Here is a 24245-nt window from a genome sequence, read left to right as displayed (position 1 = left end):
TTGTATATATGGACCACAACTTCTTAATCCAGTCATCTGTTGCAGGGCATCTCCGCTCCTTTCACGATTTAGCTATTGTGGACATTGCTGCTATGAACATTGGGGTGCATATGGCCCTTCTCTTCACTACGTCTGTATCTTTGGGGTAAACACCCAGTAGTGCAATGGCTGGATCATAGGGTAGCTCAATTTTTAACTTTTTAAGGGACCTCCACACAGTTTTCCAGAGTGGCCGTACCAACTTGCATTCCCACCAACAATGTAGGAGGGATCCCCTTTCTCCACATCCTCTCCAACAATTGTTGTTTCTTGCCTTGTCTATTTTTGCCATTCTAACTGGCGTAAGGTGGTATCTCAGTGTGGTTTTGATTTGAATTTCCTTGATGGCTAATGATTTTGAACATTTTTTCATGTGTCTGTTAGCCATTTGTATGTCTTCATTGGAAAAGTGTCTGTTCATATCTTCTGCCCATTTTTTGATTTGTTTATTTGTTTCTCGTGTATTGAGTTTGAGAAGTTCTTTGTAGATCTTGGATACCAGTCCTTTATCTGTAGTGTCATTTGCAAATATATTCTCCCATTCCGTGGGCTGCCTCTTAGTTTTTCTGACTGTTTCCTTGGATGTGCAGAAACTTTTAATCTTGATGAAGTCCCATAAATTCATTTTATCTTTTGTTTCTTTTGCCTTTGGGGATGTGTCATGAAAAAGGTTGCTTTGGCTGATGTCGTAGAGGTTGCTGCCTATGTTCTCCTCTAGAATTTTGATGGATTCCTGTCTCACATCGAGGTCTTTCATCCATTTGGAGTTTATTTTTGTGTATGGTGTGAGATAGTGGTCAAGTTTCATTCTTTTGCATGTAGCTGTCCAATTTTCCCAGCACCATTTATTGAAGAGACTGTCTTTTTCCCACCGGATGTTTTTTCCTGCTTTATCAAATATTAGTTGCCCAAAGAGCTGAGGGTCCATTTCTGGGCTCTCTATTCTGTTCCATTGGTCTATGTGTCTGTTTTTGTGCCAGTACCATGCTGTCTTTGTGATCACAGCTTTGTAGTACAGCTCGAAATCCGGCATTGTGATGCCCCCAGCTTTGTTTTTCCTTTTCAACAGTTCCTTGGAGATTCGGGGTCTTTTCTGGTTCCATACAAATTTAAGGACTATTTGTTCCAGTTCTTTGAAAAACGTTCTCAGTATTTTGATCGGGATAGCATTGAAAGTGTAGATTGCTCTGGGTAGCATGGACATTTTAACTATGTTAATTCTTCCGATCCATGAGCATGGAATATCTTTCCATCTTTTTATGTCTTCCTCAATGTCTTTTAAGAGTGATTTATAGTTTCTAGAATAAAGGTCCTTTACGTCTCTGGTTAAGTTAATTCCAAGGTAACGTATGGTTTTTGGTGCTATTGTAAATGGGATGGATTCCCTGATTTCTCTTTCTTCGTTCTTGTTATTCGTGTGCAGAAATGCAACTGATTTCTGAGCATTGATTTTGTATCCCGCCACGTTACTGAATTGCTCTATAACTTCTAATAGTTTGGGAGTGGCTTCTTTTGGGTTTTCCATATAGAGTATCATGTCGTCTGCGAAGAGAGACATTTTGACTTCTTCTTTGCCGATTTGAATACCTTTGATCCCTTTTTGTTGTCTGATTGCTGTTGCAAGGATGATTACTGATTCAATCTCCTTACTACTTAACAGATCTATTCAGATTTTCTATTTCTTCTTGGGTCAGTTTTGGTAGTTTGTGTATTTCTAAGAATTTGCCCATTTTATCTAAGCTATCCAGTTTGTCAGCGTACAATTGTCCATAATCTTTTATTATAATCTTTTTTAGTTCCGGTAAAGTCACTAGTAATGTCCCTACTTTCACTTCTTGTTTTAGTAATTTGAGTCCTCTCCCTTTGTTCTCAATTCTTTAAGAGCAAGTTGTAAAGGAATCACATATGGTACTTTTCATTGAACCTATATAACAGTCAGAATGAGGGAAAATGATCAAAGAAAGATGATTTGAGAAGATGATTTGGATTCACCTACATAGTCTACATTTTGTGGATTCCTTAAACCTTGGGGTGCTGTAAAACCAATTGATTCTTCAATTTGGGTATAGAGCAAAAATTTTCTAGCAGGAAATCCATGGTCCTGGTTTTCTCTGTGCCTAACAGCAGTATTAGATATTTTAGGATATACTAAAGATGTTCTTCTAATGGAGGGTTAATAGGCACATGGTAAAATGTACACTAATGAAAATATGTGCTATTATTTTATAAAAATTCACCAGCTTCCCAAAATGAGTCTGCTCTGAATATACTGTTTGTCTTTCTGTAATTGTATGATTCTCTTTATGTTGGGAGTAAGTGACAAAAATTAATTTTGAAAAAACAGAGACAAAGGGGTCAGTTATCAGTTTATTGAATCAAAGGAAAGATTAAATAGCTAAACCTGAGATGAGATGAGCCAAGTTGGAGGAAGAACAGGAATAAGAGAATTGATTGCCTCTAGTACCTTTGCCATCTCTCCTCTCTTCTCTCTTGTTGGCTTCATCTTCTCACTGCACAGTTACCTGCTTCTTGTGGCAGGAAACATGGCTGCCAGCACCACCAGAACTTTAGATCTTATAAATTCCGTGATGAGAGAGGGACTGATTTTTGCTTTCTAGATTCCAAATTTAAAATCTTGGAAAAGATTGGGCTGCAGGGGTGGCTTAGTTGGTTAAGTGTACGACTCTTGATTTTGGCTCAGGTCATGATCTCTATGGGTTGTGAGATGGAGCACCATGTCGGACTTCATGTTCAGTGGGGAATCTGCCTGAGATTCTCTCCTCTCCCTCTGTGTACCCCGCCTTGCGCACATGTGCTCTGGCTCACTCTCCCTCTCTCTAAAAGTAAATAAATCTTTTAAATATATATATATATTATATATATATCTCTTGGAAAAGATTCATTAGCTCAGCAAAAAGGTGCCTGCCCAGTATCAACTAACTCTGGCCGGGACCTTGTGGGAACATGACAGCTCTACTAGTAGCCTTGTGGAGGGAGGTAGGTTATGGGAGGAATGAAGTTCATAGGAGAATGGAGATGGTGAATAGACAGGCAGTTTTATGAGTGCCCACAATATATCAAAACTCGTTTATGGTATGTAGGATGACCAAATGAATGATAAATAGTGAGTGAATCATCTAATCTTGAACTACTTTTTCTCAGAGAAAAGGGGTTTACCCTATTGGTAACTGTAGGTGTATATGTACTTAAGATATTCTTAGTTATTAATAAAACCTCCCCCTGGATTGCCTAGGAATTGTTTTCTCTCACCCTCTTCCCTTTCCTGCCCCCAAGATCCTGGCAACCGATTATCTACTTTCTGTCTGTGAATTTGCCTATTCTGAATATTCCCTATAAATGGAATCATATACTAGGTGGCCTTTTATGTCTGGTTTATTTCATTTGGCATAATGTGTTCAAAGTTCATCTATACTTCATTTTACTTTTTGCATTAAATAATATCCCACTTGTGTGGATATACTACAGTTTAATTATTACTTGAAAATTGGCATAGTAAAAATGGGATTGAGAAATATTTCCATTATGGTGAATATCTCTGAAGTTGCAGCCCATAAAATCCAGATAGAGTGGGCATAGGCTAAGGAACTCAAAAGAGAGGCAATAAAGAAATGGGCAGAAGACATGAACAGACATTTCTCCAAAGAAGATACCCAAATGGCCAACAGACACATGAAAAAATGCTCAACATCATTCAGCATCAGGGAAATACAAATCAAAACCACAATGAGATACCACCTCCCACCAGTCAGAATGACTAAATTAACAAGTCAGGAAACAACAGATGTTGGCGAGGATACAGAGAAAGGGGAACCCTCTTACACTGCTGGTGGGAATGCAAGCTGGTGCAGCCACTCTGGAAAACAGTATGGAGGTTCCTCAAAAAGTTGAAAATAGAGCTACCCTAGGACCTGACAATTGCACTGCTGGGTATTTACCCCAAAGATGCAAATGTAGTGATTGGAAGGGGCACCTGCACCCCAATGTTTATAGTAGCAATCTACAATGGCCAGACTATGGAAGGAGCCCCAGATGTCCATCGACAGATTAAAGGATAAAGAAGATGTCGTGTGTGTGTGTGTGTGTGTGTGTGTGTGTATACACACACACACAATGGAATATTACTCAGCTATCAAAAAATGAATTCTTGCCATTTGCAACCACATGGATGGAACTAGAGGGTATTATGCTAAGTGAAATAAGTCAATCAGAGAAAGACAATTATCATGTGGTTTCACTTATATGTGGAACTTAAGAAACAAAAGGGAGAATCGTAGGGAAAGAGAGGGAAAAATAAAGTAATAGGAAAGCAGAGAGGGAGACAAAGCATAAGAGACTCTTAACTATAGGAAACGAATTGAGGGTTGCTGGAGGGGAGGGAGTTGGGGGGTGGGGGTAACTGGGTGATGGACATTAAGGAGGGCATGTGATGTAATGAGCACTGGATATTATATAAGACTGATGAATCACAGGCCCATACCTCTGAAACCAATAACACATTATATGTTAATTTAAAAAAATAGAGGCAATAGAACTAGTGAAGAGGAAGTTTTATAGAGATCAGAAATGCCAACAAAAGCTACAGTGAGAATGAAAAAGGTTATGATCAGGAGAATTTCAGAATTTAAAATGTTGGATGCTTTGAAAAACTTTTAAGATCCAATCTCTATAATGACATATTATGCCAGTATTTGATTTTCTAAGCAATAACTTTAGTTAAGAATGTAATTGTTGGGATGCCTGTGTGGTGCAGTTGGTCGGGTGTCTGCCTTCGGCTCAGGTCATGATCCCAGAGTCCTAGGATGCAGTCCCACATTGGGCTCCTTGCTCAGCAGGGAGCCTGCTTCTCCCGTCTTCCTGCCTGTCTCTCTCTCTCTCTCTGACAAATAAATAATAAAATATTTTTTTAAAAAAGAATGTAATTGCTAAGAATCTTGATAAATTGACCTTTCTATTATTTTAAATTATAGCTAACCTTTGCTTAAATTGGATGTTACAGATTTTCTGTTAATTTGGTTATGTCAATGAGTCATAGTTTCTACAAAACAAAATATCTTTTCAGTTGTTTAAAATTAGATTGTTCTTAAATGTTTGATTATAAAATATTAAATAATTTGCATTTTTTAATGTATCATTTTCTTCCAGGTTACAGTGTAGGATTTTGGAAGTCCTCCCTCCATCACATCAAAATGGCTTTGCTAATGGACACGTCAGCAGTGTTGATGGAGAAACTATTATCATCAGTGATAGTGATGATTCAGAAACACAAAACAGTTCTTTTCAAAATGGGTAAGTGATACTTATTAATTTTTAAAATGTATACCAGATTAGCTAAAGATACCCTATTGAAATAATTTTCTCTTTAATCCTTCCCTTTTTCCTTTGTAACCCTACAGTGTAAAATCCATCTAAGTGATGGGACTCAACAACACGTGTTAGAATTTGCAAAATTGAAAGCACCTAGTTAACTCTAGTGAGCTGCTTAGGAACAATTGAAATTCACCTCATTCAGATACACTTATGCATTCCAATTTGGTTTACTTGGAAAATTCATTCTGTACTTTAATTATTGTACTTAATCACTTTATGGTGCATTTGGTAAAGAAACTAACCTTCTGAAATTCAGTCAGTTGACAGCCTAGGTCAGCTGAGTGCTCCTGGAGAAAAATCACACAAGCACATGTGGATTGGCATTGTCTACAGGTAAATTTAAAATCTCAGCTAAGTCTTCAGTTGATTGAAAGTCTTCTTACTTCACTTAGCATAATCCCCTCCAGTTCCATCCATGTCAGTGCATATGTGGAACATAAGCAGTGGCACGGAGGACTACAGGGGAAGGGAGGGAAATCTGAAGGGGAAGAAGTCAGAGAGGGAGACGATCCATGAGAGACTGTGGACCCCGGGAAATGAACTGAGGGTTTCAGAGGGGAGGGGGGTCGGGGGAGGGGGTAACAGGGTGATTGGCACTGAGGGGGGCACGTGTTGTGATGAGCACTGGGTGTTATACGTAACTAAGGAATCACTGAACACTGTATCAAAAGCTAATGATACAGTGCCTAACTGGACATAAAAAAAAGTCTTTTTACATGCTTTAGCTCCACTCTCATTAGTAACTAACCTGGGGCTGCTTTTTTTTTTTTTTTTTTTTTTTTTTTTGAGCATTGTTGGCACACAGTTTTATATTAGTTTCAGGTTTAAAACAGCAACTCAGGGTTCCTGGCTGGCCCAGTCAGTAGAGTATATGACGCTAGATCTCAGGTTCGTGAGTTCAAGCCCCACATTGGGCACAAAGCTTACTTTTAAAAAAAAGACATAGTGATTCAACATCTCTCTATACTTATGCTATATGATGTAGTGATTCAGTCTCTCTGTAGTTACGCTCACCACAAATATAGCTACCATCTGTCACCCTACAATGCTATTACAATACCATTGACTATATTCCCTATGCTGTACCTTTGTATTCCTGTTACTTATTCATTCCGTAACTGGAAGGCTGTATCTTCTACTCCCCTTCACCCATTTTGCACATCCCTCATCCCTCTCCCCTCTGTCAACCATCAGTTTGTTTTCCGTACTTAGGTCTGATTCTGCTTTTTGTTTATTTATTCATTTGTTTTTTAGATTCTATGTATAAGTAAAATCATATGGTGTTTGTCCTACCCATGTTGTCACAAATGGCAAGATCTCATCCTTTTTGTGGCTGCCTAATATTTCATTGTGTGTGTGTGTGTGTGTGTGTGTGTGTGTGTGTCTTTACTCATTCAATGGAGTAAATTGAGTTGCTATTGATGGACACTTGGGCTACTTCCATATCTTGGCTATTGTAAATAATGCTGCAATAAACATAGGGGTGGGGTGAATATATCTTTGTTAATTTATGTTTTTGTTTTCTTTGGGTGGATAGCCAATACAGGAATTATTGGATCATATGGTATTTCTATTTTTAATTTTTTGAGGATCCTCCATACTGTTTTCTACAGTGGCTGCACCAGTTAACATTCCTATCAACAGTGCACAGGGGTTCTTTTTTCTCCACATCCTCACCAACACTTATTTCATATCTTTTATATTTTTGCCATCCTGACAGGTGCATTTTCCTGATTACTAGTGATGTTGAGCATTTTTTTTTTTAAGTAGGCTCCATGCCCATGGTGGAGCCCAACGTGGGGCTTGAACTCATGACCCTGAGATCAAGACCTGAGCTGAGATCAGGAGTCAGACTGCTTAACCAACTGAGCCACACAGGAGCCCCAGATTTTGAGCACTTTTTTTTTTTTTTAAGAATTGTTTATTTTTAGAGAGAGTGTGCATGCACGAGTTGGGGGAGGGACAAAGAGAGAGGTGTGAGAGAATCTCAAGCAGACTCCCTGCCAAGCAGGGAGCCTGACTTGGGGCTTGATCCCATGACCCATGAGAACATGACCTGAGCCAAGATCAAGAGTTGGATGCCCAGGTACCCCTTGAGCATTTTTTAGTGTGTCTTTTTGCCGTCTATGTATATGTGTTCTTTGGAAAAAATTTCTCTTCAGGTCCTCTGCCCATTTTTAATTGGATTATTTGGGGGTTTTTGGTGTTGAATTGTATCAGTTCTTCCCTGAGGCCACTCTTAACAACTTCCTTTATCTCATTTGCATCTGAAATATCAATTACTATCAAATTCTGTCATTCAGAATTGTCATTGTAATTCAACTTCTTGTTTTGTCTGATTTGAACTATTGTATCTATAACTAGCGTTTGAGCCTTTGCTGTCCAGGCACTGTGCTAATTAGTCACTCCTGGAAGAGTGTTATTATCCTTATTTAACAAAAAGAACCTGAGCCTTAGAAATGTTAATTGGCGTTGCAAAAGGTCATCTAGCTAATGCATTCCCTGACATCAAAAATGATTTTTAGGTGAGTGAATGAAGCATGACATGGTCCTGTGTATTAAGTCTTTTGATACATCTCATTTTTTCTTGAGTTGCTACTTTATTAAGCAGAAAAAGATATTTATAGGTCATTTGTGTCGCTCATTGAATATAGGGTTTATGATGCAAAATTATTGAGTATTATGGTAGTTAATGTATATACTTTAGCAGCTCTGACAGTAGTAGTTCATGTGTTTTGTTTAAAGTGTATGAAAGATTATAACCCTTAAATGGGGTTAATTATATATGAGTCTTGAAGGGTTAAATATAGATTTGTATATAAAAGACATTATTTAAATTGATGTTTAAATATGGTAAGCATTTATTTTTCTTAATTTTTTCATTTTAAAGTGATTAATCATTTAAGGCTATTTTGTAGTAACTTTTTTTTTTTAAGTTTTAATTTATTTATTTGAGAGAGAAAGCACGAGCGAGAGAGCACAAGCAGGGGGAGGGAGAGGCAGGCTCCTAGCTGAGCAGGGAGCCGGATGTGGGGCTCAGTCCCAGGACCCTGAGATTATGACCTGAGCTGAAGGCAGAAGGACACTTAACCGACTGAGCCATCCAGGTGCCCCTATTTTGGAGTAACTTTTAACCCAATCTTCTAGTTCTTGCAGATGCTGTGAGGTACTTTAGGATGAGGAATGTCTAGACTCTTGGGGTCAGCACTCTGTTATTCAGCTTATTAATGTCCTTTCTCTTCCTTTTAGATTTGAGTATGAGCTATGTGCATAATTTGTAGCTAATTTGTTACCTTTACTACAAATCAAATAAATTTATAATCCCAGTTAGTAAATATTTTACCTGTTATATGTGGCAATCAATATATATTCCCATCGGTTCTACTTCTGCCGCATACAACAAGCTTATCACAGAGTGTTATTGAATTTGACCATAATTTCCTGCCTAAATAGGTTGTGCCTTATTCCATGAATGTAGGTACTTGGAATAGACCCCGGGTATAGTAAAAGTGAGTAAGCTAATTAATTACTTTATTCACAGATATTTTAACCTGTTTGTGATTCTCAAAGAATCTGAGCCTTCACTATACATCAACATCATAAAATGCCTACCTCTTTGTAGATTGCTACCACTGTATCCTAATATACCAGGAAGAGTGAAACATAATCATCTTTGGACCTTTGTTCTGTTATTTCTATTAATTCCCTAACCTGAGTGAGTAAGAAATTTACTTCTTCTAGGTTGCTCCCTAACAACAAAACATAATCTGGAGTTTCTCATGTTTCAGTAGGTGGGTTGAAGGGATGAGAATGGAGTTACTTATTGGGCATTTTCCATTAGTTGAGCTGTATAACAGCACCCACATACGTTCTCTTATTTATTTTGTTCCTCAGAACCATTCTATAAGGTAGATTATCATACTCTTTTATCATTGAGGAGAAATGGAAGTTCAGAGTTAGAAAATTTTTCCAGCATCATCTAGTTCATAATATCTGTGAGACATACTAAGGCAGCATATTTAAAATTAAGTCTAGGTGCTTAAAATGGGCACCAGTGTTTGGGAGGGGGTGTTTAAAATATATATAATATAATATTTTGTGTTTTAACCATTTTAAGTGTATAATTCAATGGCATTAATTGCATTCACAGTGTCATACCACTATGACCACTATTCCCAAAACCTTTTCTTCACCCCAAACAGAAACTCTGTACCTGTTAGGTAATTATTCTACATTCCCTTTTCCCCCTCCATCACATGGTAACCTCTAATCTGCTTTCTGTCTCTATGAATTTACGTATTCTAAATATTTCATATAAGTGGAATTATACTGTGTTTGTCCCTTTGTGTGTGGTTTATTTCACTTAGTACTATTTTTCAATGTACATCCATATTGTGGTATGTTGAGATTTACAATGGAGCTTTTAATATACCTGTCTAAATATACTTTAGAAAGAGATGAGGCTAATTTTTGTAATCATTCCTTTTTATGGCTGAATCTTCCATTGTATGTATATACGACATTTTGTTTATCCATTCGTCTGTTGGTAGAGGCTTGAGTTTCCACCTTTTGGCTATTATGAATAATGCTGCAATGAATATTGATGTATGGGCACCTATTCAGGTCCCTGTTTTAAATTCTTTTGGGCGTATACCAAGGTGTAGAATTGCTAAGTCATATGACAGTTGTTTAACTTTTTGAGGAACTGCCGAACTGCTTTTCACAGCAACTGTGCCATTTTACATACTTACCAGCAGTATGTAAGGATTCCAGTTTGTCCACGTTCTCACCATCACTTACTATTTTTCAAGTTTTCTGGTTAAAGCCATCCTAGTGGGATGAAGTGGTATCTCATTGTGGTTTTGACTTTAATTTCTCCAATGATTAATGATAATGAGTAACTTTTCATTATTGGCCATTTATATATCTTCCTAGATATACAAGTCCTGTACCAATTTTTAAATTGGGTTGTCTTTTTTTCAGTTATAAGAGTTCTTTATATATTCTGGTCATCAGAATTTTTAAAATAGGATATTTTGATACATTTGGGGGAGCATATTGATTATTTTTTCAAAGTCAATTTTAATCAGTAAAAGTAAGAAATTGAAGGCTTGACTTTTGATAGAGGTGCATTCCCTCAGAACAGCATATTATTAGCTTACTCATCAGTCTGGGCACTGACTGCAGAATCTGAGGGAACTAAACAGTAACTATGTATTTACCTTTATAGGTCAGCTTTTGTTGGTGGGCAGCAGTCAAGGTATTAGGAAGCAGGTCACTTACATATTTTGAGGATGGGTATTAACACCTTAAATGTGTGCTTCCTAAACTAAGTTAGTGAAAGAGACTGTAAGAAAATGTTATTTTTCTTATCACAAAGCCATGGACAAAGTCATGGACATAGCAGCCTTGGACATTTTAGTGTTCTCTGAATCTCAGCTTAGCGTTCTTGCAGAACTCTCCAATATCTTTGCCAGAACTGAATTCTAGAGTAACAGTGGGAAGTATTTAGCTGTTTACCATGGGATTTATGACAGAGCCTTTGATATACCAATCTAAATATACTTTTTTTTTAATTTATTTGGGAGAGAGAGAGTGAGCACAAGTGGGAGGGAGAGGGAGAGAGAATCTGAAACAGACTCCACGCTGAGTGCAGAGCCTGACTCGGGGCTTAATCCCATGACCACGAGATCATGACCTGAGCTGAAACCAAGAGCCAGATGCTTAACCACCTGAGCCACCCAGGCGCCCCCTAAATATACTTAAGAATGAATGAGGCTAATTTTTGTACCACTAGAATACTTTGTGTAAATTGTGTAATAAGGAATACTTTAAATTTAGAATTGCTCATTTCTTTTATGTGTGTACAAGCAAATTTTACTTTTAAAATTGACTTGCTGGTATTTATAGCACTAAATAAAAGATCGGACTATATTTTAGGGAAGATAATTTGCATCATATAAAATTGAGGTAAAGAGATCTAGGGTTTTGCCTGATAGTCCTACTCTTTGAAATACACATATTGTGTATCTGCTCTTGATGTTCCTTTCTTTACTCATCGCTTATGTCTGCCCATCAAGAATGGGTTAAGTAGGGGTGCCTGGGTGGCTCAGTCAGTTAGGCAGCTGCCTTTGGCTTGGGTCATGATCCCGGAGTTGTGGGATCGAGCCCCACATCAGGCTCCCTGCTCTGTGGAAAGCCTATTTCTCCCTCCCCCTCTGCTGTTCCTCCTGCTTGTGCATGCACACGCTCTCTCTCTCTCCCTTCTGTCAAAATAAATAAAATCTTTAAAAAAAAAAAAAAGAATGGGTTAAGTAGTTACACTTATGTCTGCTGTTGTTCCTTTCCCTCCAGAGTTACTAATACATTTTAAGAAAATTTCTATTTGAAAATCCTCACAACTTGTTGAGACCATAATCTGTGTAACTACTTCATACAAGTGTCGTTTCTTTTTTTCCTTTTTTTTTTTTTTGAAGATAGATTGATTGACTGATTGATTTATAAATAAAGCAAGAGAGCATGAGCTGGGAGAGGGGCAGAAGGAGAAGCAGGTTCCCCACTGAGCAGGAGCTGGACGCTGGGCTCCATCCCAAGACCCTGAGATCATTACCGGAGTTGAAGGCGATGCTTAACTGACTGAGCCACCCAGGCGCCTCACAAGTTTCCTTTCTTAATGAAAGCCAAATAGTGAAGTTCATTTGCAATCAAAAAATTCTCTGAAAATTTAAATTGATAGGCAGTGCTGACTGAAAGAGTTCTGAGAGTCCTGAAAATATTCACTAGTTTACTGTATGATTTCAGTATGATTCAGGTATGCCAAGTATATAGGTGAGTGTGTTTAGTTGCTTTTAGGATTTGTAGAAGAAACTAAATATGGTATTTGTAGCAACTCAGATTCCTGGGTAAATAACACTTTGTAACAATACACTCTGCTGTTGTGGTTTAAGGCTATAAAAATTTAAGGTCAGGCTGCTTTTATCCTTTATGTTTATCCTCCAGAGTTTTATGGAGTCATGTCTAGGCAGATATTACTTAAAGTTTAAAATATCATAAAAATATTATCCTAACCTGAAAATAGTACATGAACAAAAATACATTTTTGGTGACTTCTTATATCCTGGTGGTAATTTGCAAGAGCAGAAGGAAAAACTAACTATTTTTGGAACCTTGAAGAGTATATTGTGTATCCCGTTTCGAAATACTGTGCAACTGACTTCCTTCATGCAGTGTCATCTGGCTGTGATGATAACCTGCTTAATTGTTAGTAAGATTATGGAATCTGAGTGTGTTTTTTAAAGAAGTAGATCTAATTGTTTTGCTAATTGTAGTTCATACGTGAAATTTTTATATATGAAAGGTCACGTTAGCATTTTAAATTCCAAAAATAAACAAACAAAACACCATAAGTAACCGTTTATGCTGAAGCTTAATTATTTGATCTTTTGCCATTTCTATTGTACTGCTATAGGAAAAAATTTAAATTGCCTCTTTAGTATCAAATATTGTCCACGGGATAGCAACAAAAACAATTGCCATTATGAGAAAATAAAAGTAGAACTAAAATTATATATATATAGATATGTTATATATCGATAGATAGATAGATAGATAGATAGATAGATAGATAAACTATAGCGGACGCAGGCACCCCAATCAGTTAAGCGTCCGACTCTTGATTTCGGCTCAGGTCATGATCCGCAGGGTTGTGAGATCGAGCCTAATGTCTGGCTCCACAATAGAGCCTGCTTGGGAGTTCCTCTCTCCCTCTGCCCCTCCCCCCCAAAAAATATATATAACTAGACATATTGAAATATGGTATATTTATAAAATAAATAAGTGGTAAAATGTTGTGAATAAATCATTGGAATGGCGATCTAATTTCTATAAACATAATATTTGATGTTAATATGCCAGTATAGAGCTCGTAACAGATCTGCACTTGTTGCTAATAAAACAGTCTCTTAGTCACAGTCATGGCTAAGATCACTACATTCAGTTTAGTACTCCAGCTATTTAGGCCTAGGCTATAGGAAGCAAGGGAGAAAAATTATTAAAGTGGGGTTTCTTTTTGTTATTATCTTTTAATTCCTGTCTTATAGGTGAATCCATATGATAAGAAGCAGTTTCTGGGGGTGCCTGGGTAGCTCAGTCGTTAAGCGTCTGCCTTCGGCTCAGGGCGTGATCCCGGCGTTGTGGGATCGAGTCCCACATCGGGCTCCTCCGCTGGGAGCCTGCTTCTTCCTCTCCCACTTCCCTGCTGTGTTCCCTCTCTCTCTGGCTGTCTCTCTTTCACATAAATAAATAAAATCTTTAAAAAAAAAAAAAAAGAAGCAGTTTCTGTTGGTCTCTAATATCTGTACTTCCTTGGAAATAACCCAGTTATGATTTTATTCTGTGTAGAATTTTGTGTAAGAGTTACAGCAAAACGTCCCTAAAAATATTTTCACTGATTGGAAAAAATGATTTTAATTCTATTATGTTTTATCTTCAGAAATGAATTTAATGATATAGCAAGAAAAAAAAAATAATTTTTATACGCACAAAAAAATCACATTTTTATAGCCTCAAATCCATTAAGATAAAGTTCATAAACAAGTTTTCTATAAACAAATAATATATAAATTAAATAAATATATTTATGCATTTATAATTGTGACTTAAAATATAATTATATACTGCAATTGGTGGTAATCTTTTAAGTGCAATCTATATTATACTTGATCAACCCTTTATACGTATAAAATGGTGATGATTAATTGCTAAGTTAGCACCAATTCAAAAAACGATATCAAGATAAAAAATCAACTGCCGCTGATTCATTAAAACCCATTTTTCTTTTTCCCTCTTTTCATTCCAAGAAATTCCTTTATTGGGAACACACATCAGTATTGCTCTCTGAACACTTAGACTGTTGTTCTTTTGGGACAGTGCTTTTCAAGCTGCAGGTGATAGCCTCATGTAGGTTGTGAAATTAATTTAATAAGGAATTTTAATAGAATAGAAAATATTAGACTGCATTCCATATATTCAGGCTGAATGATTAAATATATCTCCTGTGTATACTGGTCTCTATACTGTGTAAAGATCCTTGGCCCTCCAACTAGGAACTTAGTGCTGTTAAAGGTAAATACTTCAGTTTTATGTGTCTGATTGTCTCATACATTCCTTCCGTGTTGAGCCTCTCCCCACCTCCCCCCACCTTGTATGTACTGTATCTGTATCACTTTGGCTATATCTGACCTTCATTGCTAAATGCTTCCTTTATCATCCTTTCATATTTTCTTTTCTGTAACCCTTACTTACATGCCAGTTACATATGCACTTGCATTCACAGAGGCAGCTTTTCAAGAATCCAACCACTTGTCTCTCTACTGCCACCACTACCACCATAGTCTGGAACTGCCATCAGTTCTCATTTGGTTCATTTCACTAGCTTCCTTTTTTTTTTATATAATGCAAATGTTTTATCATTTATTTATATTGCGTTTTATCCTAAAAGGTTTTTTTTATTTTAATGTTTTTTTATTATATTATGTTAGTCACCATACAGTACATCCCTGGTTTCTGATGTAAAGTTCAATGATTCATTAGTTGCGTATAACACCCAGTGCACCATGCAATACATGCCCTCCTTACTACCCATCACCAGTCTATCCCATTCTCCCACCCTACTCCCCTCTGAAGCCCTCAGTTTGCTTCTCAGAGTCCATAGTCTCTCATGCTTCGTTCCCCCTTCTGATTACCCTCCCTTTCTTTATCCCTTTCTTCCCCTACCGATCTTCCTAGTTCTTATGTTCCATAGATGAGAGAAATCATATAATTGTCTTTCTCTGCTTGACTTATTTCACTTAGCATTATCTCCTCCAGTGCCGTCCATGTTGCAGCAAATGTTGAGAACTCGTTCTTTCTGATAGCTGAGTAATATTCCATTGTATATGTGGACCACAACTTCTTAATCCAGTCATCTGTTGAAGGGCATCTTGGTTCCTTCCACGATTTAGCTATTGTGGACAATGCTGCTGTGAACATTGGGGTGCATATGGCCCTTCTCTTCACTATGTCTGTATCTTTGGGGTAAATACCCAGTAGTTCACTAGCTTTCCAATAGATGTCCCTGTTTGCACTCTTGCCCCACAGTCTGGCAGCCAGAATAATCTTTCTGAAATGTAAGTTACATGGCAGCCAGAGTGATCTTTCTGAAGTGTAAGTTAAGTCATTATCTCCCCATTATTCAGTAGCCTCTAGTGTCTTTTCAGAGTAAAATCCAAAACCCTTATTGATGGCCTATAATCTGGCCTTTCTTCTTCCCCTCTGGATCTTCTTTTGTTCTTCTTATTTATTCCACTTCTTGTGCAAACCATGGCTACTTCCACCTCAGAGCCTTACACACTCTCTTCTCTCTTCCTTTAAACTCATTTCAATCAATCAATCAATCAATAAACAAACAAACACACTCATTTCCCCAAGATACTCTCTTGAGTTGCTCCCTCTTTTCTTTCAGATCTCTGCTTAAATGTTAACTTCTTATCAGGCCAATCTCAGTTTATCAGGACTGTCGCTTTGTAAAATAGAGGACCTCCACCCTGCACTGTATTCCTTTCAAATCATTTACCACCCACCCGGTTGTAGATTTTTGTTTGCTTGCCTGTATCTCCCCACCGTATTTCTATTTTGTTCACTATTTAATCCTACTGTTTAGTTTTTGGCACAGTGTAGGCTCTTAAGTATTTATTGGACCGATGGATGAATGCATCCTCAAAGGAAAGACAACATGAGTTGGTGGAGACAAGGATTAAATGTATAGCCTCTGCAAATTTTTTTTTAAAGATTTTATTTATTTATTTGACAGAGATAGAGACAGCCAGCGAGAGAGGGAAACAAGCAGGGGGAGTGGGAGAGGAAGAAGCAGGCTCATAGTGAAGGAGCCTGATGTGGGGCTCGATCCCATAATGCCAGGATCACGCCCTGAGCCGAAGGCAGACGCTTAACCGCTGTGCCACCCAGGTGCTCTGCCTCTGCAAATTCTTAAAACCCGGCAAACTACAGTATCTCCACTTTGCTTTTGCTCTATATAACTATTAAGAAGAAAGCTTATAAGCAAATCCAAGAGCTATTTGTTTACAAATTTAGCTCACCTAAACTGGGTACTTCGTGCTTACTCATCTTTAGTTAATTTCCTCACACAGGAAAATTTATTGAACAAGTAAAATACCTAACATAAAATAGTGTTTTGTACTATTTTGGCTAATAGAATAGTGAGGGATGTCAATAACTTATAAAATCCTAGTTAAACTAAAAATGCATTAGATTCTGTTACAGTGTGTTCTTAGAAACTATGTTTCTATTTAAAATCTCAGATTTTCAAACAAGTTATTAACTGATTTGTATCTTTGTTCTTTTTTAGGAAGAAAAAAGATGCAGTTGATCCCTTATTATTCAAGTACAAGGTGCAACCCACTAGAAAAGAATTGTATGAGTGTGCTATTGTTAAAGCAACACAAATCAGGTAAAACTCGGCATCTCATCTATGCTGGTTTAGAACAGAATGATTGTATTCAGTTAAGATTTGCTATAGAACAGTGTTGCGTGTGATTGTTTCTCTTTTTACAATACATGTACACTTACAGTCCTGGTGGACTCCAGGAGCCCTTTGTAACAAACCCGAAAGGATCCTGTTTATGAGGTACTTCTCATGAGAGAACTCCCGTTTTCAATGCTGAGACGTCTGATGGTACTTACGAATACATCACATTCATAATATTTTATTCATTAGACACAAACATCTCATCAGTCTCTTCCCATTCCTTAAAGTTAAATAGTAACAAATTAGTATCTTTAAAAACTCCTGTTTGAGGGGCACTTGGGTCTTGCAGTCAGTTAAGCATCTGCCTCTTGATTTCAGCTCAGGTTGTGATCTCAGCGTTGAGAGATTGAGCCCCCAAGTCAGGCTCCCTGTTAAGCATATAGTCTGCTCGGGATCATCTCTCTCTCCATGTGACCCTACCCCCACTCAAGCATGTGCTCCCTCTAAAAAAATAAATAAAATCTTTAAAAATTAATTAATTAATTAACTAATTCCTGTTTGAGTCCTGATCAAAGGAGGGGTAATGAGTGGTTAATATTTAAAGGAATTGACTTTAGGTTACACAGAACTATTTTAGGACAATCCCTATTGTTGCCTGTTGAGGTTAGGCCCTTAGTCATCTGAAAGTAAATTGACATTACCAGCCAGTTATCAGCTTGCCAGCCAGTAGTCAGTCTTGCATTTCACTTGATGTAAAATGATTTTACTTGGGGTGCCTGGGCTGGCTCAGTCAGTTACACATCTGCCTTCTGCTCAGGTCATGATCCCAGGGTCCTGGGATCGAGCTCCCCATCAAGCTCCCGGCTCAGCTTGTCCCTCTCCCTCTGCCTGCCTTTGCTCTTGCTTGTGTGCTCATGCGCTCGCTCTATCTCTCTCTCTCTCTCTCAAATAAATAAATTCTTTTAAAAAATAAAATAAAATGATTTTACTTATTCTCATGTACCTCTTGCCTCATATATATTCATGAGTCCAAAGAAAAGTGATAATAATGTAAGTGTTGAGTGAATCCTGAGTCCGATGTATTACTTTCTTTTTTTTTTTTTTAAGATTTTATTTATTTATTTATTTGACAGAGAGAGAGAGAGACAGCCAGTGAGAGAGGGAACACAAGCAGGGGGAGTGAGAGAGGAAGAAGCAGGCTCCCAGGAGAGGAGCCTGATGTGGGGCTCGATCCCATGATGCCGGGATCACGCCCTGAGCCGAAGGCAGACGCTTAATGACTGAGCCACCCAGGCGCCCCCCGATATATTACTTTCTGTAACTATAAGGACGTGTGTGTAGTTTTTTGTTTGGTTGGGTTTTGGGGATCCATCATTAATTTAAGATCTCTGGAGCATTCTACATTTTATTATATGCTGAAAAATAGTATTCTCAAAGTAATGCTCATAGATTATTCACACCTTTTTTTTGGAGCGTTCTTTATTTTTTATAAGTAGGCCAGCGGGTGCCATGTAGGACAATACAATTCTTGAAGACTAGCATATTTATTCAATAGTCAGGAGATAATTAACCTTCTTATTGTCATCTACTCTGTGTATGGTGCTGGGATAGCACAGTAAGCCAATCCTTTCTCTCATATAATCCTTTCTGTAAGAAATGAATTTTTGGGGGCGCCTGGGTGGCACAGCGGTTGAGCGTCTGCCTTCGGCTCAGGGCGTGATCCCGGCGATCTGGGATCGAGCCCCACGTCAGGCTCTTCTGCTAGGAGCCTGCTTCTTCCTCTCCCACTCCCCCTGCTTGTGTTCCCTCTCTCGCTGGCTGTCTCTATCTCTGTCGGATAAATAAATAAAAATCTTTAAAAAAAAAAAAAAAAAGAAATGAATTTTTGAGGAGGCTAATACTTTAAAACTCCCATATTGTTTATTCACTCTTAGAAGATTTTAACTTGGCTTTTTCTTGGAAGGAATACATAGAATTCAATTAAAATATTTACTTTCTTTCCAGAACTTTTCCAGAAATACTTGGATGTTTTGGGGGGTTTTTTTGTTTGTTTTGATTTGTTTTTGGTGGTGTTTGTTACCATTGTGGTGGCTGTTTTTAAATTTGGGGGCAAGGGAGAATCAAAAATAGCATATTTTTGGAATCTTAATTCTAATTCTCTTTCATCTTAATCCCATGAATTTGTTGGCTGCCACATGAAGTTTAAATACAAAATGTTTTAGAATTTGAAACAACCTGTGTTCAAGAATGCTCACAATATCTATTTGAATGTTGGCTTACTTAAGTGTTATGTGATATCTTGTAGTCTGCTGATTTTAATTTTTTAAAGAATTTCAATGGTGATATTTGTAGGAATTATCATCAAATTTTCTAAGATTAGGTTTACTCTGTAGTATATTTTCCTTGAGGTTTATTTGATTTCTAAGTGATTCTTATGCAACAAATGCGTATGCTATGTTTGTACTGGACATTTATAATAGATCCGTTTGAGTTGATCTTGAAACATTCTACATAAATAGTTCTGTATAAAGTTTCTCATAACTTCTACGTAAGTACTATTGAAAAATGAAATATCCTTCTTTTCCTAAGTTTGAAATTGAGGTTATGAATTTACGAAGATTATGGAGTTCAACTTGCATTCTTTGGTACTAAGACTTTACTCTTTCTCCTCTTTTTTCCCTGGCAGCCGGAGAAAACACTTATTTTCTCGTGATAAATTAAAGCTTTTTCTGAAGCAACACTGTGAACCACAAGACGGAGTCATCAAAATTAAGGTAATCAGAACAGTGAAATTATTTATTGGAAGGAAGAAAAAAAAAGAGAGATGGGTTGTGTTATGAAGTTGAAAAATTGCAGAATTATTATTTCAAAGTTGGTTGAAAATATTGCTCTTTTTATCTGGAGCCAGGTTTTAGTAATTTTCTTTCTATTTATTGGATTAAATACTATTTTTGCAATTGCTAGAATTGCTAGATGGCTCAGAAGGTACTGCACTTTTTTTCCCCGTGTAAAAAAGATCAGCCAAGACAGGTAAGAATAGACGGAAAACTTGGAAAAAGAAAATGTCATAGAGGAAGGGAACAACTGTATTTTTCTAAGTGGGGTCCTGCTCACAAAAATAAATTCAAAGAACAATACTAATATAGATCCTACTGGATAGGAAAATAAGTCATATAATAAAAAGAACATCAGAGACCAATACTAAGCAGATGGATTATATTTTATTCATAATCATTAAGAGGGGGAAAAAATCAAGTTTAGAAACCTCACGTTGTAAAATAAATAAAAAGTTAAATGGTAAAACTAAGACTAATTTTTTTAACTGAGAAATATTTAACTCTTATTGGGAAAAATACTAAGTAAAAAAACAGTAGCGTGAGTAGAGGGATGTATGCGTGTGTCAAAAATCAGCTACTATTTGCTTAAGATTTGTGTATTTCATAATAAATGTTACATCAAAAGAAAAGAAAAAAAAGAAGATACGAGTTTATGTGAAAAGTTCCATTTCAGGTCTCTACAGACCAAGACAGATTATTTAACAAATAATACTGGGACACCTGGTTAACTTTGGAAAAACAAAGGTAGAACTAATTCAAAGGGAGAAAAAAAGGAAATGAAATAATTCTTAATGTTATGTATGCTAAAGTACTTAGGAGGAGCAAAAGAAAAGAAATACCAAGGATAAGACTTATTTGACAATATAAACTTAATGTAGGTGAAGGGGTGCTTGGTGGGTGCCTGGGTCGCTCAGCCAGTTAATCATCTGACTCTTGATTTTAGCTGGGGTCATGATCTCAGAGTAGTGAGTCTACTTGAAGATTCTCTCCCTCTGCCCCCCCCACTTGCACGTGCGTGCACGTGCGTGTGCTCTCTCTCTGTGATAAATAAATCTTCAAAAAAAATGAAAATGAAACACCGTGAATAGATTTAAAGGGCAAGTGCCAGAGGAAAAATACTTTCAGTGAATACAATGAGGAGCTCAAATCAATTAGAAAAACATAAATATCCTAGTAGACAAATAGGAATGATCAAAATTTACAGTGGATAAAATATAAAAACTTAAAAACATAAGATAGAATCATCTGAAATGTCATTAATGTGAGCATGTTTATGTATTTGTTTTGATAAGAGGAAAAAGCTTAAATTGTGCTCAATCTATAGCACTGAAAATCATAGATAGCCATGTAAAAAGATGCTTTCAAAAAGTTAATGATTCAAATACTTGTGAGAAGTGGCTAGAGCAGTGCTGGCACTGGTAGGCAATCAATCAGTATATGAAATGAGTTATAGTACATGTATCATAAATAGGAAGTTGACCAATTTCCCTAATTTACAAAAATTTCCTACATATCAATGAATAAAAACAACCTAATTGGGAATAAAGTGGTAAAAAGTATCAGCAGTTTTCCACCAAGGAAAATAAAGTCAGTAAACATGAACAGAAGTTCAACTTTACTTAATAAATAAGTGAAAATTGGGACACCTGGATGGCTCAGTCAGTTAAGCATCTGCCTTCGGCTTAGGGCATGATCGCAAGGGTCCTAGGTTCGAGTCCTGTATAGGGCTCCTTGCTCAGCGGGGAGCATGCTTCTCCCTCTGCCTGCCACTCCCCCTGCTTATGCTGTCTCTCAATCTCTGTCTCTCTTTCTGACAAATAAATAAATAGGATCTTTAAAAAATAATAAATAACTAAATAAAAATTAAAGAGACAGGAAACATTTTTCTCTTAGAGTATAAGAAAAAAATTATTAGTGGATAGTCTAGTGTACTTGCACACAAACCCAAAAACAACAGAGTTTAATATACAATGTGGTGCGTGTAGTCTGCTATTAGGAGTACTACAAGAACACAAAGATGTATTTGTTTATTGTGTTATATGTGTATGAATAAGGAACATTGGAAATTTATGTATTAAAGCCTATTTTGACCTTTTTTGAGCATGTATATTTGAGAAGAAACCACCTGTATGTTTTATATTCATATTTAAAGGACAATTCTGTATATTCATTCAGGGGTTATTTATGTGAGATAGTCGATAACCATCTTAATAGACTTTAATATAAAATCTTAATAGATTTTTGATTTATTATGATGGCCAGAACTGATTGAGTTTTAAATGTTAAAAGTTATGTTCTACCACGATTACAATTATTACACAGAAAATTTAATTCCCAGTTGAAGTGTTTTTGTTTTGTTTAATGATTTAAATTTTTGTATCATTATTTTCTTATACATTTTCTGAAAGAGACTTCTGTAAATGGCATGTTTTCTTCGAGAGAAAGAATGATGATCTTGGCTATTAGACCAAATAATCTTCAGATTTGCTAACCAAAAATAAAAAGTTTAGAGTTGGACATGGATGAAAGGTGAACAAGTTTTGAAACTCTTTTGGATTTAGCAATTATCCTAAAACCACACAACTTCTGGTAAAAATGAGGTCGACTTCTCTGAACTTAAATTCTGAATTGAAGCTTGATAAGAATTTATCAGATTTCTCCTTTTTGCCAGATCAGCTTTATTTTTTTTTTTAATTTTATTTATTTATTTGAGAGGGAGACAGGGGTAGGGAGAGAAAGCACAAGCTGGGAGGAGATAGAGAAGCAGGCTGCCTGCTGAGCAAGGAGCTTGGTGTGGGACTTGATCCCAGGAACCTGGGATCATGACCTGGGCCGAAGGCAGACGCTTAACCGACTGAGCCACCCACGTGCCCTGCCAGGTCAGCTTTAAAATTTGGTACATAAAGTCTTTAAGTTAAAAAGTCCTTATCACCCCCAATTGGGGAAATCTAAATTTTCAGCAGTTAGGAAATGGTTGAGAAAAATTTATTGGGTTAATACAGTGGACTTGTAATATTAAATATATGGATTATTTATTTACGTAGAAAATTCCATACAAAATTAGTCAAAAGCAATAGACCAAAAAAAAAGATTATTGTATAAACATAATTTTGAAATAGTTTTAGAATTTAAGAAACTGTTGAAGCATTCTTGCATATTTTATTGGGGAAAAATCCTTTGAATTATGGTTTTCTTTCTGATAAAGCTGATTAATAATAGATCAAGTAAACCAGCTAAAGTGTGTATTACTGGGTAAAGAATATTGGTATGTGTATACACACACACACACACACACACACACACACACACAATGGAATATTACTCAGCCATCAAAAAGAATGAAATCTTGTTATTTGCAAGACGTGGATGGAACTAGAGGGTATTATGCTAAGCAAAATAAGTCAATCAGATAAAGACAAACATGATTTCCCTCATGTGGAATTTAAGAAACAAAACAGATAAACACAGGGGAAGGGAAGGAAAAATAAAATAAGATAAAAACAGAGTGGGAGGCAAACCATAAGAGACTCTTAACTCTTGGAAACAAACTGAGGGTTGCGGGATGGGAGGGGAGTTAGGGGATAGGGTAATTGGGTGATGGGAATGATGGAGGGCATTTGATGTAGTGAGCACTGGGTGTTATCTGCAACTGATGAATCAGTCAATTCTACACCTAAATCTTAAAGGGAAAAAAAAAATGACATCTGGGTGGATCAGTCAGTTAAGTGGCTGCCTTGGGCTCAGGTCATGATCCAGGGTCCTGGGATCAAGTTCCACATGGGCCTCCTTGCTCAGCAGGGAGCCTGCGTCTCCCTCTCCCTCCGCCTGCTACTCCCCCTTCCTGTTTCTCTCTCTCTGACAAATAAATAAAATCCTTTTAAAAAATAAAATAAGGGGCGCCTGGGTGGCACAGCGGTTAAGCGTCTGCCTTCGGCTCAGGGCGTGATCCCGGCATTATGGGATCGAGCCCCACATCAGGCTCTTCAGCTATGAGCCTGCTTCTTCCTCTCCCGCTCCCCCTGCTTGTGTTCCCTCTCTCGCTGGCTGTCTCTATCTCTGTCAAATAAATAAATAAAATCTTTAAAAAATAAAAAATAAAAACCCTAAGGGAAAGAAAATTCAAAAATGTGTATTACTGTATATTAACACATGAAATTCTAATGTTTTTGACCTGGTGTTTGACAGCAGTCATATGACATTTTAGAGCACATCTATATATGGTTTCCTAATGGTGTTATTACTGTTCCCTATGTCTTTCTTTTTATGAAGGCATCATCTCTTTCAACATATAAAATAGCAGAACAAGATTTTTCTTATTTCTTCCCTGATGATCCACCCACATTTATCTTTAGTCCTACTAACAGAAGAAGAGGGAGACCTCCCAAACGAGTATCTATTAGTCAGGTAAGTAGAGAATGGATGAAAAACTACACTGTAGCTCTTAATAAAGCTGTTCA

The 24245-nt window shown here is 37.0% G+C and overlaps 1 protein-coding gene across 4 annotated transcripts in view; it reads left to right on the top strand.

Annotated features, from left to right (window-relative positions):
* The window catches only part of BAZ1A (bromodomain adjacent to zinc finger domain 1A), a 90952-nt gene that overhangs the window by 29156 nt on the left and 37551 nt on the right, over positions 1-24245 (top strand). For all 4 annotated transcript variants that reach the window (XM_057306381.1, XM_026513587.4, XM_026513584.4 and 1 more), the window contains 4 exons: positions 5203-5346; positions 16832-16933; positions 19638-19725; positions 24058-24192. In XM_057306381.1, the coding sequence (XP_057162364.1) occupies positions 5203-5346; positions 16832-16933; positions 19638-19725; positions 24058-24192 (469 nt within the window). The remainder of the gene's footprint in view (positions 1-5202; positions 5347-16831; positions 16934-19637; positions 19726-24057; positions 24193-24245) is intronic.

Source organism: Ursus arctos, unplaced genomic scaffold, assembly GCF_023065955.2.
Source record: "Ursus arctos isolate Adak ecotype North America unplaced genomic scaffold, UrsArc2.0 scaffold_37, whole genome shotgun sequence".
NCBI classification, from domain to species: Eukaryota; Metazoa; Chordata; class Mammalia; order Carnivora; family Ursidae; genus Ursus; species Ursus arctos.
The sequence above is the reverse complement of the archived record's forward strand: the minus strand, read 5'-3'. Positions and strand labels throughout refer to the sequence as shown.